At 42.5% G+C, this 16,156-nt stretch overlaps 1 protein-coding gene across 3 annotated transcripts in view; it reads left to right on the plus strand.

Moving 5' to 3' along the window:
- Positions 1-16,156, plus strand: part of Kiaa1549l (KIAA1549 like) — a 342,411-nt gene that overhangs the window by 295,377 nt on the left and 30,878 nt on the right. For all 3 annotated transcript variants that reach the window (XM_029555337.1, XM_029555339.1, XM_008851663.2), the window contains one exon: positions 1,539-1,889. In XM_029555337.1, the coding sequence (XP_029411197.1) occupies positions 1,539-1,889 (351 nt within the window). The remainder of the gene's footprint in view (positions 1-1,538; positions 1,890-16,156) is intronic.

A 16,156-nucleotide genomic window follows, 5' to 3' on the forward strand; every position in this document is an offset into this window, starting at 1 on the left:
TACTTACTGTAGTTGTTGATAAATCTAGTCATGAAAATAGATGGAAAGCCTTACTTCTGATCTTGAACTACAGCCAAGTCCTAATTCTAGATGGTAAGATTACAGGAAATATCTAATTTCTTTTCCGTACTTTCTGTACTTTCAATTTCTTCTCTAATGCATATGTACTAATTTAATACTAAGGAAAAGTAAATGCATTTTTAAAATATGGAATATATCACAGTTCTGACCTCTGTGTGATATTTAAGGAGGACAGGACTTGCCTGTATAAATGGATTCCCTAATCACATTTTCCTCCTGTGTTCATCTGATGCATTCAAGGGCTTCATACATAGTAATTCCATGAGCATCTGGATGATTATGGTATTAATGGTGACTGTGGTGGTGACAGTGACTGCCATTATTATGTCTGTACCCCATGCTAGTGTTCTGAATCTTTGCATAGACAGTCACTGAATCCTGACACAACCCTCTGAGGTAGTACGTCATCTTTTACCAGTGAAGAAACGGAAATACCTTAAAGCAGCTTTCCTGGGTGGCACATCTTTAAAGTGCTGTCTTTTGGCTTCTCAGTGCACCTCAGCTCTGGCTCTTGGCAATAGTAGCTGTCACAGGGCAGCAAACTGTCACCTAAGCAATCCCTTGTCTCCTGGTTTGTTCTTGTTTGGTTTTTTCTTTCCTTGTTTTGATTTTTTCTTTGTTTCTTTTTGCATTCTGAGATCTGTGGATGGCCAGTGTGATACAATGAGCACTTGCAGACATCCCGCAGAATGGGAAAAGAAGCCTCAGAACACAGAGTAGACTATTTACTAACCAACTATCCTTTCAACAGACAACCTAAGCTGGCAGTCCCTGTAGCCTGCTTCTGGAAGGTGACAAGATCCAGCTCTCTACCCACCTAGCTACTTACTACATCTGCTCCCTAAATAAAAGAGGAGGGCGGGTGAGAGAATATTCTAGATCAGTGGATCTCAAACTTGAGCAGGCATTGGGATGCCCTTGAAAGCAGGGTGCTGGGCCCAACGCAGGGCTTCTCATCACCCATCATACTTTGAGATCAGCTGTGTAGAAGGAGGATCATGTTACTCTCTCTCATAAGTGGAATCAGGCAACCAGGAATTCCCTAACCAATGGCTGGACACAAGCTCATTTAAAGAGCTAGTCTAGAGTCTGATGTGCCATGCTTTGGGACACAGACTCACAAGATGCTCCAGATTCTTACACCCAAAGGCATCAAAAAATTTGAGAATGCCATTAATTTCATCAGTGAAAGCCATTTCTCATTATTATGCTAATTAGCAAGTCTGCAGCCTTGGTCTTGCTGTGGATACCTTCCTCAGTTAGCATGTAGCCTTTCCTATAGAACACTAACTGACAATTCCTACCATGGGAATTCCTGCATAAAGCACATTGGTTATAGCTTAGATGAGCAAAACTCATAAAATCATCAATCCCAGTGAATATTTTAGAATATATTAGAGGCCACCTTCATGGGAAGGAACTTCATTAGCAAATAACTGCTTTATTTTATCCTGCAGACTGAGCCTGAAATCATAGAGGAAACCAATGTTGACAGAGTGCATGAGCCCCGGGGCTACGGCCGGGCCCGGCAGGTAAAGGGCCACTCGGAGACCTCTACACTGAGCTCACAGCCTTCCATCGATGAAGTCCGGCAACAGATGCACATGCTGTTGGAGGAGGCCTTCAGCCTGGCTTCTGCAGGTCATGCAGGCCAGAGCCGGCATCAGGAGGCCTATGGCTCCACTCAGCATCTGCCCTACTCAGAAGTGGTGACGAGCGCTCCAGGGACCATGACACGGCCCAGGGCAGGGGTGCAGTGGGTGCCCACCTACCGTCCAGAAATGTACCAATACAGTCTGCCCCGGCCGGTAAGTCAAACATCCTGTTCACCTGTCATCTTCAGGTTTGTTCTGCCCACCTGGATTCTGACAGGGGACCCAAAGCAAGGACTTAAGGATTTGGAGACAAGCTGCACTGGGATCTCTTCCCATCCTTTACCCAAGATCCATAGCCAAACCTTTATTCTTGTGTACCAGGTCCATGAGGGGCTACATGGGAAATCCTGGTACATTTTAGAAGCATTTCCCTTTCTACTCTACCTCCTGCAAAGGGCCGACCTCATTCTCCACTCCCTGGTCCTTTTGTTTTCTCTGCTTTCAGGCCTGAAACCCAATTTAAATGTCAAAAGGGATCAAAGAGCTCTGTGTGAAGGGCCTGTGCACCCTGGTGGCTAAGAACAGAGGCCAGCTGTGAGTCAGGTGACTGAACCCCAGCTCCACCACTTACCAGCATTGGAACTTGAGGAAGTTGCTTAAAATCTCTGTTGGTGATGCACCCCTTTAATCCCAGCACTTGGGAGGCTGAGGCAGGTGGATCTCTGTGAGTTGAAGGCCAGCCTGGTCTACATAGTGAGTTCCAAGACAGCTGGGGCTACAGAGAGACCCTGTCTCAAAAAGACCAAAAAAAAAAAAAAAAAAATCTCTGCTGGTAAAAAATAAACAAATGTGAACAATAACCTATATCCCAGTAATTAGGAATTTCCTCTGTAACTACATGAGTTAATATTAGTGTACATTGTACTGGTCCTCTGTTCAGATCTAAGCACTGCTTGTATATGGCTCAGTCTCTGTAACAAACCTCTGAGATACGCACAGTTTTATCCCTATTTTAGTTAGATGAGAAAACTAAGGATATACTACTTGTTCAAGGCACACATCCAGGAAGGGACAGAGTCAAGACCCAAGGCCAATTTGGCACCAGAACGCATGTTCTTTACCAACCTATTGCATTGCTTTGGGGTCTGTTGTATTGTCTCTTCAGCCACATAATTTATTTCATTTTCAGTAGACTTATTTGGGGTACTTATGAACTTACACTCCTAACCCCCCAAAGTACACTGGTCCATATTCAATTGCTATAGTGTTATATAAACACAGTTCACACACCAGGATGAGTCTCCTCACTGTTCTTTGTACCATATTTCCCCTTCCATGCTCCAGAGATTTCCCTCACCCCCCACACCACCCCCAGGACACTGCTGTCATCCCTCAGTCTTTCTTAGTCATGCCTCCCAGTTGGTTTTCTCTCTATGAATGTGTCTTCCCTAACCTTCTTGCCCCAATAGCATTCCCAAGCAATGAAATTTCAGCAGGAGAACCTGAAGTTTGTTTCAAATTAGAACATTTGGGGAGAGGTGGGGTCATCATTGATAGGTTTTGTTCTTAGGTCATCAGGTGTGGTTTGAATGTGAAATGTCCCCCATAAGCTCATATGTTTGAACACTTGGTGCTGAAGTGATGGTACTATTTTGTCAGACAATGAAACCTTTAAGATGTGGTGCCTAGTAAAAGGAAGTGGGTCCCTTGGGGTCAGACCTTTTGGGGTATAGCTTGGCACCGATCCTGGCCCCTGACCGTCAAGGTAATGTTGCCAGCTGCCTCATGTTCTGTCATTACAGCTGTGTCTTCTCTACTGTGGTGATTGTGCCCTCAAACTGTGAGCAGAAATAAACTTCTCCTCCCTTAGGTTGTTTTTTGTCAGATAAATGATCCCAGTGTCAAGAAAAGCAAGTAAGAGCAGATTTGGAAAATTCTTATCTTGTGGCTCATGCCTGTAATCCCACTATTTGAGAAGCTGAGGTAGGATAACCATAAGTTCAGGTCTAGCTTGGGGTACATAATAAGGCTATTTATTTAAGGCTAGCCTGGACTACAGAGTGAAATCTTTTCTCAAAAATAATTTTCCTATCTTGTTCTTTCATTCTTGGAAGAGGACAGGTCCCGTAATCTGACTTATTCTTTTTAAACTCACAACTGTTTCATTAAGAATACTTTCAGGTCTGGAAAGATGGCTCAGTGGCAAAGAGCTCAGGATGCTTTTGCAGAGGATCTGGGTTCAATTCCCAGCATCCACATGGAGGCTAACAATTGTCTATAACTCCAGTTCCAGGGAATCTGACACCCTCTTCTGACCTCTGCAGGCATTGTACAACGCAGGCGCATTTATACACATGCAGACAATACACTCATACATGTAACATGTAAAATAAAAATAATATTTTTTTCCTACCTGCACCCACCCATAGACCCCCCCCCTCCTTACTGGAGTTCATGCATTCTGTCATTTTTTTTTAAAAAAAGAATACTGTCAAGCTGGAGAGATGGCTCAGCAGTTAAGAGCACTTGCCACTCTTGCAAAAGACCCAGGTTTGGTTCCCAGCACCCACATGGCAGCTCACAGTTGTCTGTAACTCCACCTTCCAGGAGCTCCAAAGCCTTCCGGCTTGCACAGATACCAGGCACTTACATGATGCACATAGATAGATGATAGATAGATGATAGATGATAGACAGATGATAGATAGATAGATAGATAGATAGATAGATAGATGATAGATAGATAGATAGATAGATAGATAGATAGATAGATAGATAGATAGATACAGACATATCTGTCAGAGTAGAGACAACATGACAGCATGAATGTGATGTATCTGGTCACATTCCATCTACATTCAGGAAGCAGAGAGAGATGAATGCTCTTGCTCAATTCCCTTTCTCTTTTTATTCCATCTGGCATACCAACCCATATAGTACTACACACATTTAGGATGGGTCTTCCCACCTAAATTAACTTCATCTAGAAAATCCCTTACAGAGGCACCCAGAGATTTATTTTCATGGTGACTCTAAATCCTATCAAGTTAACAGTCAAGATTAACCATCACAGCTCTACCCAAACACATCACTTCCATGCCATAACTTTCTACCCCTTAACCATCTCATAATGCATTCTGTCCTATTTCAGAAGTCCCTATAATCTTCAACAATTCCAACACTATTTAAAAGTTCAAAGTCCAAGTCTCATCTGAGACTCAAGAAAATCTCTTAACTGTAAGTGTCTATAAAATAAAAAAAAAGTTACAGTGGCACAGAATAAACATTCTGGGTTGGTGAGATAGCTTATGGAGTAAAAATGCTTGCCACCAAGCCTGATGACCTGAGTTCAATACCCACAGCCCACATGGTAGCAGAAAAAAACTGACTCCCATAAACTGTCTTCTGACCTTCACACATATGCCATAGCATGCACATGTGCACAAATGCACACACACAATTTTTTAAATGTTGTCTTAAAAAAAGAATATGCATTCCCATTCTAAAAGGGAAGAATGATGGCATAGTAATAAATGATTGGACTAAAGCAAGACCAAAACCCAGTAAAGCAAATATCAAATCCTGCAGCTCCATGTCTGGCATCTGGGTCTTACGGTGGAATCATCTGGGCTGTAAGAGGCTCAGATAGCACATTCTCCAGCTCTGCTGCCTGAAGCACACATCTCTTGGGTCAGCTTCTTACATGCAGCTTTCTTCAGCAGATGTCCCATGGTCCTGGCATCTCCAACATCCTAGGTCTCCACTGGAACTTGTGCTTCACCTTCACAGCTTCATGCAGCGGCCCCATGGGGCCTCCTTGCAGAGACTCCAACCCTGCCACAGATTGCCCAGCCTAAGTCATCATTTGAAATCATGGTGCCATAATTCCTTCAGTCCTACATCTCTCATGCCTACAAAATCAGCACCATATGGATGACACTGCCAAGTTCTGCACTCAACTCATAATGGGGCCTGGCTCCCTTGGACCACAGTTACAACAGCAGTCTTTAGTGCTAATCCTGGAGAAACATTTCCCTAAGCAGTTGCTTTTAAAGACAAGGGAATCTCTTCAATGACATCCTTAATTTAGCCTCTCTCCTTTCAAATGACTTTGAACTTCTCAAGATGCAGCTTTTGATGGGTGGAGGCTTGCTTTCAAGATACCTTTCCTATTGTCCCAGTGCAAAGCACCAGGTTTCTTTTAAGGAGCTATTCTCCTTGTCATCTGGACTTTCCTTGTACCAAACTTTAAAACTGGTCATATACATATTCTTGTCAAACCTTACATTTAAAATATATATTTTTTATTTATGATTTTTATTTTATGTATATGAGTATATTGTCTGCATATATGTAAGTGCACGCATGTCATGCAGTGTCTTCGGAGGTCAGAAGAGGGTGTCAAATTCCCCTGTAACTGGAGTGAATGGATGGTTGTTAGCTACCATATGGATACCAGGAATTGAACCCAGGTCTTCTGCAGTGGTCTTAACTACTGAGCCATCTCTCCAGCCCCAAACTACACATTTTTAAAAATCTTTCTGATCCACCTTTTGTTCTCTCTCATTATAGACCTGGATAAAAGTAATGAACAGTAATCATGACAGAGCTGAATGCTAGCCTGTCTTGAACTTGCCTCCACCAAACAAATCAGTCCATTACCTTTAATTTCAACCTCACTCAAATTCTCAGGACACAGGCAGAATGCAGCCAGATTCTTTTCCAAAATATCATATGAATGGCTCCTAGTCCAGCTCTTGATGGAGTCTTTGTTCCTCTCTGAAACCTCAAGAGATGGACCTCTACTGTCCACATTTCGGTCAGCACCCTTGTCTTCTAAGCTCCAACCAGAATGACCCATTAAACTCTGTGTAATCAAGGACATTTCTAGCCCAAAATTTCCAACTCTTCCATATTCTTTCTATAAACCATTTCCAAAGACCTAAGAGTCATGTGGTCAGGTTCGTCACAGCAACAACTCTACTCCTATGCCAGTTTTCTGTCTTAGTTACTTTTCTATTGCTGTGACAAAATATTTGAGGAAAGCAACTTAAGGAAGGATTGATTCTGGCTCACAGTGTAAGGATACAGTCCATCATAGAAGGGTCAGCATGGTGGTAGGAGCATGAAACAACTGGTCACGTTACATCTACATTCAGGAAATGGAGAGAGATGAACGCTGCTGCTCAGCTCCCGTTCTCATTTTTTATTCAGTATGGGACTCAGTCTATGGAATGGTACTGTTCACGTTTAATGTAGGTCTTCCCATCTCAATTAACCCAATCTAGAAACTCCTTCATAAACATGCCTAGAGACTTGTTTCCATGGTGATTCTAAACCCTACCAAATTGACAATCAAGATTAATCATCACGCTAACTACCAACTTTCAGTGAGTATGAAGTACTGTATAGCCAAGTGGGCCAGAACACATGCTTGTTGATTTTTGGCTTTTTCATTAAGTAAATGCCAATTTGGGGAAGATAAGATAATCAGGAGAACCAGTTGTCCTCAAAGTCATCTTCTCAGTTTATGATATGCAAATCCAGGTACTACAAACTAAATAAAGGAAATAAGATAAACACAAACACAAGATATCTTTATATCCCATTTTTTGAGCTATAGGTAGACTATAAATAAAACTTTTAATATAGCATTTTATTTTTATTATAGTAAAGTATGAATAATATAACATTTAACTTCATACCCATTTTTAAGTACACAGTTCAGTGATATTAAATATTCTTTTTAAATTTTTTACTTATTAAATATTATTTATTTGGCGTTTTGCATGCATGTATGTAAGTGCATCATGTGTATGCAATGCCCACAGAGGTCAGAAAAGACCATTGGATCCCCTGGAATTGGATGACAATTGTTAGCCACCATGTGGGTGCTGGGATCTGAACTTGGGCCCTCCACAAGAACAGAAAGTACTCTTAACTGATGAGCCATCTCTCCAGCCCCTTAAATAAATTCACATTCTTATGCAGTTAATCACTAGGACTCCTCATCCTGCCAATGTGATGCTCTATAGTCATTAACAGACAGCTCCCCTTTCTTCCCTCTCCACATTCCTGCAAGCCTTTACTCTGTCTTCTGTCTCTATCATGTTGGCCACTTTATGTACATCATATATAATATTTGTCTTTTCCTGATAACATAGCCCTCAAATTTTATCCACATGGCATGTATCAGAATTTCTGTCCTTGGTAAGACTGGACAATATCTAATTGTCTATATGTAACACAGTTTGTTAACCTATCTGACAATTCATGCCTGCTTGAATTGTCTTCTCCTTTTGGCCACTGTAAATAATGCTGCTACTCACATAAGTATACAAATATTTCTTCAAGTTCTTTCCTTCATTCTTTTGGGTGTATACCCCTGAGAAGATGTACAGGGTCATAGAAAATTCCATTTTAATCTTTTGAAGACCTGCCATACTGTTTTCTATAGTGGCTGTAGCATTTTTCATTCCCTCCAACCGTGCAGAAGAATTTCTCTTTTTTTCTTATTTTTATTTTATGTGTATGCATATATTGCCTGCATGTGGATAAGTGCACCCGTGTTGTGCAATGCCTGCAGAGGACAGAAGAGGCTGTTGGATCCCCTGGAACTGGAGTTATGGACAGTTGTTAGCTGCCATGTGGGTGCTGGGATTCGAACTTGGGTCTTCTGCAAGAACAACCAGTGTTCTTAACTGCTGAGCCATCTCTCCAGCCCCTTATTTATTATTTTTATTTTATGTGCATGAATGTATTGCCTGTATGTGTGTAAGTGCATCTGTGTTGTGCAATGCCCACGGAGGTCAGAAGAGGACATCAGATCCCCTGTAACTGGAGTTACGGATGGTTGTTAGCCACCATGTGTGTGCTGGAATTCAAACCCAGGTCCTCTGTAAAAGCAGCCAGTGCTCTTAACCATTGAACCATCTCTCCAGCCCCCATAGTGCAGAAGAATTTCTAAATTTCTTCGCATCTTACTGATGCTTGTTATTTTCTGTTATTTGATAGTAGCCATCCTAATGAGTGTGAGGTAGATCTGATTATAGTTTTATTTGCATCTCCTTAATGGTTAGTGGTATTGAGCATCTCTCCATGATCTTGTTAGTGATTCGTGTCTTCTTAACGTAATTTTTAAGTTACAATACACTTTGGGACAATGCCCAGGTCACAGAAATGTGAGTTTGTCACTGCCATCAAGGAATACATTCAAGAAGCCCCACATTCCAGAAAAGTGTCAGCAACTCTGAGGCTACCACTGTCCACATTCCCAAGGATCTGGAGCTAAGCAGCCTTTTTCCCCAAAAAATTAGATATAGAAAAATTCTTACTCAGCCTTACTCATCTACCATCTTAATACTTTCCCATGTCAGTCATTCAGATTACAGTTTCCAAGACCACATTGCTCTGCCAATCACACATTAAATTAGCATCTCCCTCTTTTGAAGAGAGGGAATTCCCTCTCTGAGATCTAGAAAGCACCCTAATCTTACATTTAGATACCTCTCATAGGAAGCTGTCCTCTGGAAATGGCCACTCACTATGCATTCTATATTGATTTCCACCAACTTCCATCTCATTAACTCCTCTGGTCTCTGTATGATGATTTTTGAACTCGATTCTTACTCCTAGCCCAAAGTGGAATGGTCCTTATCAGCCAAGTGATATTATGGGCTCCAGTCCTGAGTCTCAGATTCGGCCGTATAGAGGGCTGTTAATTCCTGAAACAATGCTTAGCACAGTCCTGGTACTAGTACACACCCTAGACTTGTTAGTTGGTAATAGTTAGAGTGCTTGGCACTGTGCCACTACATCAAGTTACTTGACAAATAATAGTCGTTATTATCAAACTAGTTCTTTTTTCTTGGACCTACTGTCTACATCCCTAACAGTTCTGAGATTACAACTCTTCTTCTTTGTCTGAGACCCACCTTAGAGTCCCAAAGAAACTTTGCTTTTGTTTGAAGACAATTCTCAGGGATAGTTGGGCTCCTCTGGCTAGAGGCTGATTCTAAAAATCCATGACAGAGCTCTGGATTTCAGAAAGAAAAATTTAGATGACCGAGACAAGTCTTCCAAGCAGTAACAAGTGAGAAGTTGCCACAGCCCATAACCATTACACTTTAATAAATCCATCTAAAAACTTCATTGTGGGAAATGTGAAAAATCAGATGACTGTTTGTTATAATTGGAAGTTATCCTAGGAAGAGTGAACACATCAGAAAATGAGGCTGCCTCATAAGGAGACAAAAGCCAGCAGAAGGACAAACCATCAAACCAGAACAAACTAAACACATTTCTTTAATTATTAAGGTTTCCTTGTCTGTCAGTAGCACATGAGACTCCTATCTCCATGAAAGGAGAAAATAGCCAACAATTCACAGTAGAGATGATGATGCTTAACCTGAGATCTTGCAGAGACCCCCTGTGCTATGATAATGTGGAAATCGATAGAAAAGGCAGCAATTTAGCATGATAACTATGATTACTTATTGTCTTCCCCAAAAGAAAGTGCTCCAAGCTCTGCCCCGGGGAGAGGAAAGGATAATTGGAAGCTGGTGGTTTTAATGTGCCAGGCCAGCATGGCAGTTATATCACGGGAAAGGTTACCACTGGCAACTTGGGATTTCTGCAGTGCAGTTCAGGAGGCTTTGATCATATTTTACCTCTTGAAACTATAAAGAAATTGGACTCGACACCTAATGGCCAATCCAATTTTGCTAGCAGCCATAATGGGTCTATGCCAAGTAGAATGAAAATATCCTACAGCTTTCCTGCTGGCGATAGAGTAGAGATTCTTAAAAAGGCATTAGGGCTAAAACATCTTCTTCACTAGACTCTTTACAGATGGAATTAACAGTAATAATAGCAGTTGCTTGCCATCTATTGAGTTCCCATTGCTGACTGTGTACTGACTTAAGTGCTGTATAGACATTATCTCTCCTAATCCATCAACCCTTTTATGACATCATAGTCATTAGCCTCAAGTATGCAATTAGGAAACTGAGATTTGGAAAAGTAAAGGAACTTACAATCATCTCTCAATGTTCATGGAGGGCTGATTCCAATATCCCCTGGAAGACAGCAAAATCCCTCAGTACTCAAGTCCTTCCTATAAATAAAAGGGCATCATTTGCATACGTAACTTGCACAATCCTCCCATATACTTTCCTAGCATCATCCCTAGATTACTTAGAATGCCTAGTATAACATAAATTAAATGCTACATAAATAACTTCCATACTATATTATTTGGTAAATAATTCCAGAAAAGCCTGTATATGTACAGATTCAGTTTTCTTTTTGAACACTTTCTGTCTGAAGTCACCTGAATCTTCAGTTGTGGAACCCATGGATACAGGGGGCCAACTGAACAGCTGTTGATGGCAGTACTGGTGTTAGAAACTATTGCTTTCTAACACAGAAGCCCACATTTTTTCCATCCCCTGACTAAAACTGAGTTATAGAGATGTCCTTCTAGTTCTAATGGAAACCCAGATAGCCACAGCTTTGGAGTATAATTGTCTCATAAGGAAGCTGACGCAATTTGGGGGAGTTTTGTCCATTCCTGTGATTGACCTACTAAGAAAGACAGCCCTATGAAGACAAAGTCTGGGTTGACAACTTTGATTTTTTCCTTCCTCCTTACAAACAAAACAATTATCCCCCAAAGCCTCTAATAATGAAACATGCAGACATGTTGGGCATATCCACAGCTACCACAGCACTTGGAGTCACAACATATTATATTGATTGTTTCTCCAAATAAAATTTGGACCTGTCCAGAGCTTCTGTCTGATGTGGTGATAAAGAATTGGAGGGGAGGGTCCCAACAAGTCACTGTTCATCATGGATTGTGCATATCTCAGGATCCTTAAAAGCAGGCCACTGTGCCCTACTGGCTTGACTGGGCAGGCATATAGGTCTTTGCCTTTTAATTCCCCTGAGCAACTCCCCCAACCCCTAAAAACTAGCCGAGCTTCCAATAACCAGCAAACGTATACTCCACTAAACTTAGAAAAGTCATCAGAGAAGATATCAGCCATGGTGTCTATAGGAAGGCTGCTGCATAGAAAGAGAGTGGGGAGATGAGAGGAAGTTGGAGGATGCTTAGCTCATCCAATGTATTTGTTATTTCCTTGTTGCTGTGACCAAAATGCATGAGAGAACAACTTAAAAAAGGAAAGGCTTATTTAGGCTCATGGTTTCAGAGGGCTCAGTCCATAGCATCTTGGCCCCATGCTTTTGGGCCAAGATGGTGTCAGGAGTGAGTGGTAAGGCTGATCTTCACTTCTTAGAGGACAGGAAGCAGACAGCAATGAAATAAAGGACCAAGGACAAGATACCCCTAAGGACCCATTCCCACAATAAGAGGAAACTATGGGAGGAAAAGACATCTTTATTACTGCCATTACTATATCAGAGTGTTAGTCTGTCTCAGAAGGAAGGGGATAGCACTCACTGACTACCTAGTGTATGCAGAGTAAGTGACCTACTTCCTTCAACTAACCCCATCTCCTAAAGGTTTCACAACTTCCCAAAATAATGCTGCCAATCGGTGACCAACACCTGAGCCTATGGGAGACATTTCATCTTGAAGCCATAATACCCACAACTCAGGTATGGCAGAAAAGTAACTTTGTTCTTCTGTCACCTCAGTCAGCTCAGGCTCTTGTTGTTTTCTGGGTATCTATACAGGTCAAAACACTGGGGTGGGGCTACAATTTCTAATCCCAGTTTTCCTTATTCAGTTGCCCTAGGTGACATCCATGAAAAGCACATGCCCTCAGGATTCCCCAGGTGTTAGTCCAGAAGGGCACAGTTCTCTCACCTCCTGTGGCGAAGCCCTTATCAGACCCCTCCCTCTTTTCCTCCTTTGCTTTGCTTACATACCAGCTCTGTTCTTCCTCCCATCTCCCCTCCTCCTTATCTCCCTTCCATCCTTCTGTTCTCCATCTCATCGGAGACTCATACCCACACCTGTCCCTCTCTCCACTCCAGCGGCTTCCCCACCTATTCCTGCAGGACTATTAAAAGTCTTTGCACCAGGCTTCCTTATCACCTGAATCTTGTGCTGGATAGTGGGGGCAGGTTGCAGATTCCTAAGCTTTCCTAGAGGTACACACAGGTCCCATCTTTCAGAATGCTCCAAATCTTAATGGGATTTAGGCTCTCTCCCTACTGGGTGAGACAGAACACAGCTCCTATTACAAATCCATCCATTAGCATCATAAGCTCTCTTGCCTTCCCTCCAGCTTTCCTCCCTATAGGAGGGTATTTTACCAAGTGCTAGGGCAGAATGGTCTGAATGTCCTTCACTTCTTCCAAGTCTTTTGTATCTGGAATCACATTTAGGCCCAAACTACTTTAGGACTTGAATTGTTAACAGTCACAATCTTGGATCTTGTGACTTGGTAGCTCTAGCTTTTGAAGTTCCAGTAAGTATTGATTCTTAACCAGCTTCAGTCTGCTGAGAATGTCTTTCCTGCAGCAGGAAGTCAGGATGTCCTAGATACTGGGACAGGGAAAAAGAACCCTAGATTCAAAGAATTACCAGCGTATTATTCTGTCTCAGAAGAAGAGGATAATACTTTCTGTATACCTAATGTGTATCAGATACTACACTGTTAGAAAATTAGTGGAGTTTTTAATTATATATTTTTATTTTATGTGTATGAATGTATTGCCTGCACCCGTGTCGTGTATGTAAGTGCACCTTATATTGCCTGCACCTGTGTCATGTATGTAAGTGCACCCGTGTCATGCAGTGCTTGAGGAGGTCAGGACAGAGTCTCAGATCCCCTGGAACTGGAGTTATAGATGGTTGTTAGCTACCGTGTGGGTGCTGGAATTCGAACCTGGGTCTTCTACAAGAGCAGCCAGTGCTCTTAACCGCTGAGCCATCTCCAGCCCTGAAAATGTGTTTTAAAACAGCTTTGAAATCAGGGTGTGATGCTGTTTCCTTCAGATCTAATAAGAAAGCAGACACAGTGGTGTTAATTTCCTTGAAACCAAGCAGCTGTGAAGAATTAGTCAAGAGCCAATCTCCAGTTGGTCCAATACCAGAAGACGTGTCCTCTGTACCAGCCACCCTCATCAGAACTACAAGACAAGACAGTGTCCTTAATTGGCTACATGATTTTGGACAAGTCAGTTGACCCCTCTCGGTCTCAGTATCCTTCATATTGAGGCACTGGGGGTGGGGAGGGCCCTTGATGTCTCCTGCTCTCTTTCCAGCTTGAACTTCCTCTGACTTCTGGGGCTGAGGAAGGCTCAGGCATGTTTATCCATAGCTCTCAGGCAGTTCTCTATCCATAACTCTTGGTCATTTGATAGATCAAGAAACACACTGAGTTTTGTTTCTCCTTGGAGTTAGATTTTAATTACTATGCTCCTACCTTCAAGTAAATCAGAATGACCTTTCTAGAAGATTCTACCTCCTGCATCAGGATATAAAATTATAAAATTGCTAGTAGCTGGATCCAAATGGGGTGGGTGTTGTTCTGAGCCATGTGTTCCAGGTCAGCACGATACTCTGAGGAGCACCATGACTAGAAGTCCACTGGCTCTACATGCTACAGAAAGATGGGAGTCTCTACTTGGACTGGACCTAACTGACTGGCCCTAGGCAAGGGCTTCTGCTGAAATTTAGATCTGAATGTCCCTTAAGGGCCACATGTTAATGGGTTGGTTCCCAGCCCATGGCACTATTGGTAGTTGGTAGAGTCTTTAAAAGGTGAAGCCTGGCAGGAGATCTTCAGAGTCTTGGAGCTGTGGGTCCTTGAAGGGATGAATGGGATCCTTTCTCTTCTTCTCTTTTACTCCTTGGCCATAAGGTAGCTCTACTACATACCTACCAGGATACACTATCACATAACCAAAGCAATGCAACCAACCATAGACTGAAGCCTCTAAAACTCTGAGTCAAAAAAGAAAACTTTTCTTGGGTGATAGATTGTTTCAGATAGTTATTATGGTAGGGGAAGGCTGACTGATGCAGTTTTTAATGAGGATGGGTTGGCTTTGGCCCTGTGGGCCTACCTCCCACTGCCAGAGCAAAGCCCAAGATCCCTTAGCCTGCTTCTGCACCTGTAGACAGCCCCCATCAGCCCTCATCCCCGAAGTGCTAACCTTGAGTTTTTTATTCACAGATGCCCCTTCCTGTGAAGTAAAAGTAGCACATTCATAGGAGGTCCCCATTCACCAGGAGGTTCCCACTTGTCTGTGCTCACTCCACAGGGACTGCTAGAGAAGATGGTGTTGCTCTGTTTCTTTACCTCCTACCCAGGCAGGACTTAAACATCCTTCCTTCTGTATTAGAATCAAATTTCTGAGCCCAAAGATTGTCTTCTTTAGTCATACAGCCTCTTTTACCCTGGGAGACCTGAAATCTATTTACAAAGACTGCCTTCAGTTCTGAGTCTCCAGCCTTTCCTGCCCAGACACACACCCCCACCCCCATGCACAAGAGGTGTGTCTACAGGTGCCAGACTGAGCACCTCACAAACACAATTATGGAATTAGGAATTTGGAATCTATCAGTAGTTTTAAGTAACAGCTTCTTGTGGGGGTCAAGTCACACAGCAACCAACAGATAAGTGCCAGATTGCATAGTCGTGAGTAAGGGAGTTGGCATGCAAAGACAAGAGGACTTAGGACCGTGGAACCTGCATAGAGGGAGATGTAGAAGGATTTCCTCGGCCCAGGCATGGCAATGGCTGTCTCTCAGCCCTCAGCATGGCAACGGCTATCTCTCTGCTATGTATGTGATCTTCCCATAACCGCCAAATTCACAAGGATATAGCCCAAAGATGGCTGTCTACTTTCCTGTATAGTCATGCGTTATGCCTGGAAAAAGCCTACCAGGAAAGGGGACTCTCAGTGCTTGTCAGTTCAAAACTTTTCATCTCATTCTTTAGTGAGCTACTATCAGACAGGCAGGCATAGAAAGCTTTCTCTTGGCTGGGAATCTATATTGACTATAGAATAAGCCTTCTAAGAACCAGAGATAAAAATAAATGTCTGCTTCCTCTGCTGAAGAACATGAGCGGTCAGAAGAAAGAAAAGGCTTGTAAACCCCTTTATTTGGGGAAGAAAACATTTCACTTGTTGAATTATTGAGAATCATGGAGTGGAAGACTGGGACGACATCCAGGACAATAATTTTCAATCTGTCTGCAAAACTCAGGGTTCAGGGGGGTCCCCAGAAAGCCATCATGAAAGTAAGGGAAGGGTCAAATTCCCCAGACCACTTCCTTCTCCATTTCAGCCAAACATGTGACTTTCATCTACATATTAAGGTCTGCCAAAATGGTTTCATAGGTCTGAGAAGATGACTCAGTGGATAAGCATTTTCTGCACAAGTGTGAAAACCAGAGCTCAGATCCCTAACACCCTCATAAAAACCTGACTGGTGTGACAGCCTCCCTGTAATCCCAACACTCTGGAGGCAGAGATAGGGGAGTGGCGGCGGGGGGG

The sequence above is a fragment of the Nannospalax galili genome, unplaced genomic scaffold (assembly GCF_000622305.1).
Source record: "Nannospalax galili isolate Female #2095 unplaced genomic scaffold, S.galili_v1.0 scaffold11, whole genome shotgun sequence".
Taxonomy (NCBI): domain Eukaryota; kingdom Metazoa; phylum Chordata; class Mammalia; order Rodentia; family Spalacidae; genus Nannospalax; species Nannospalax galili.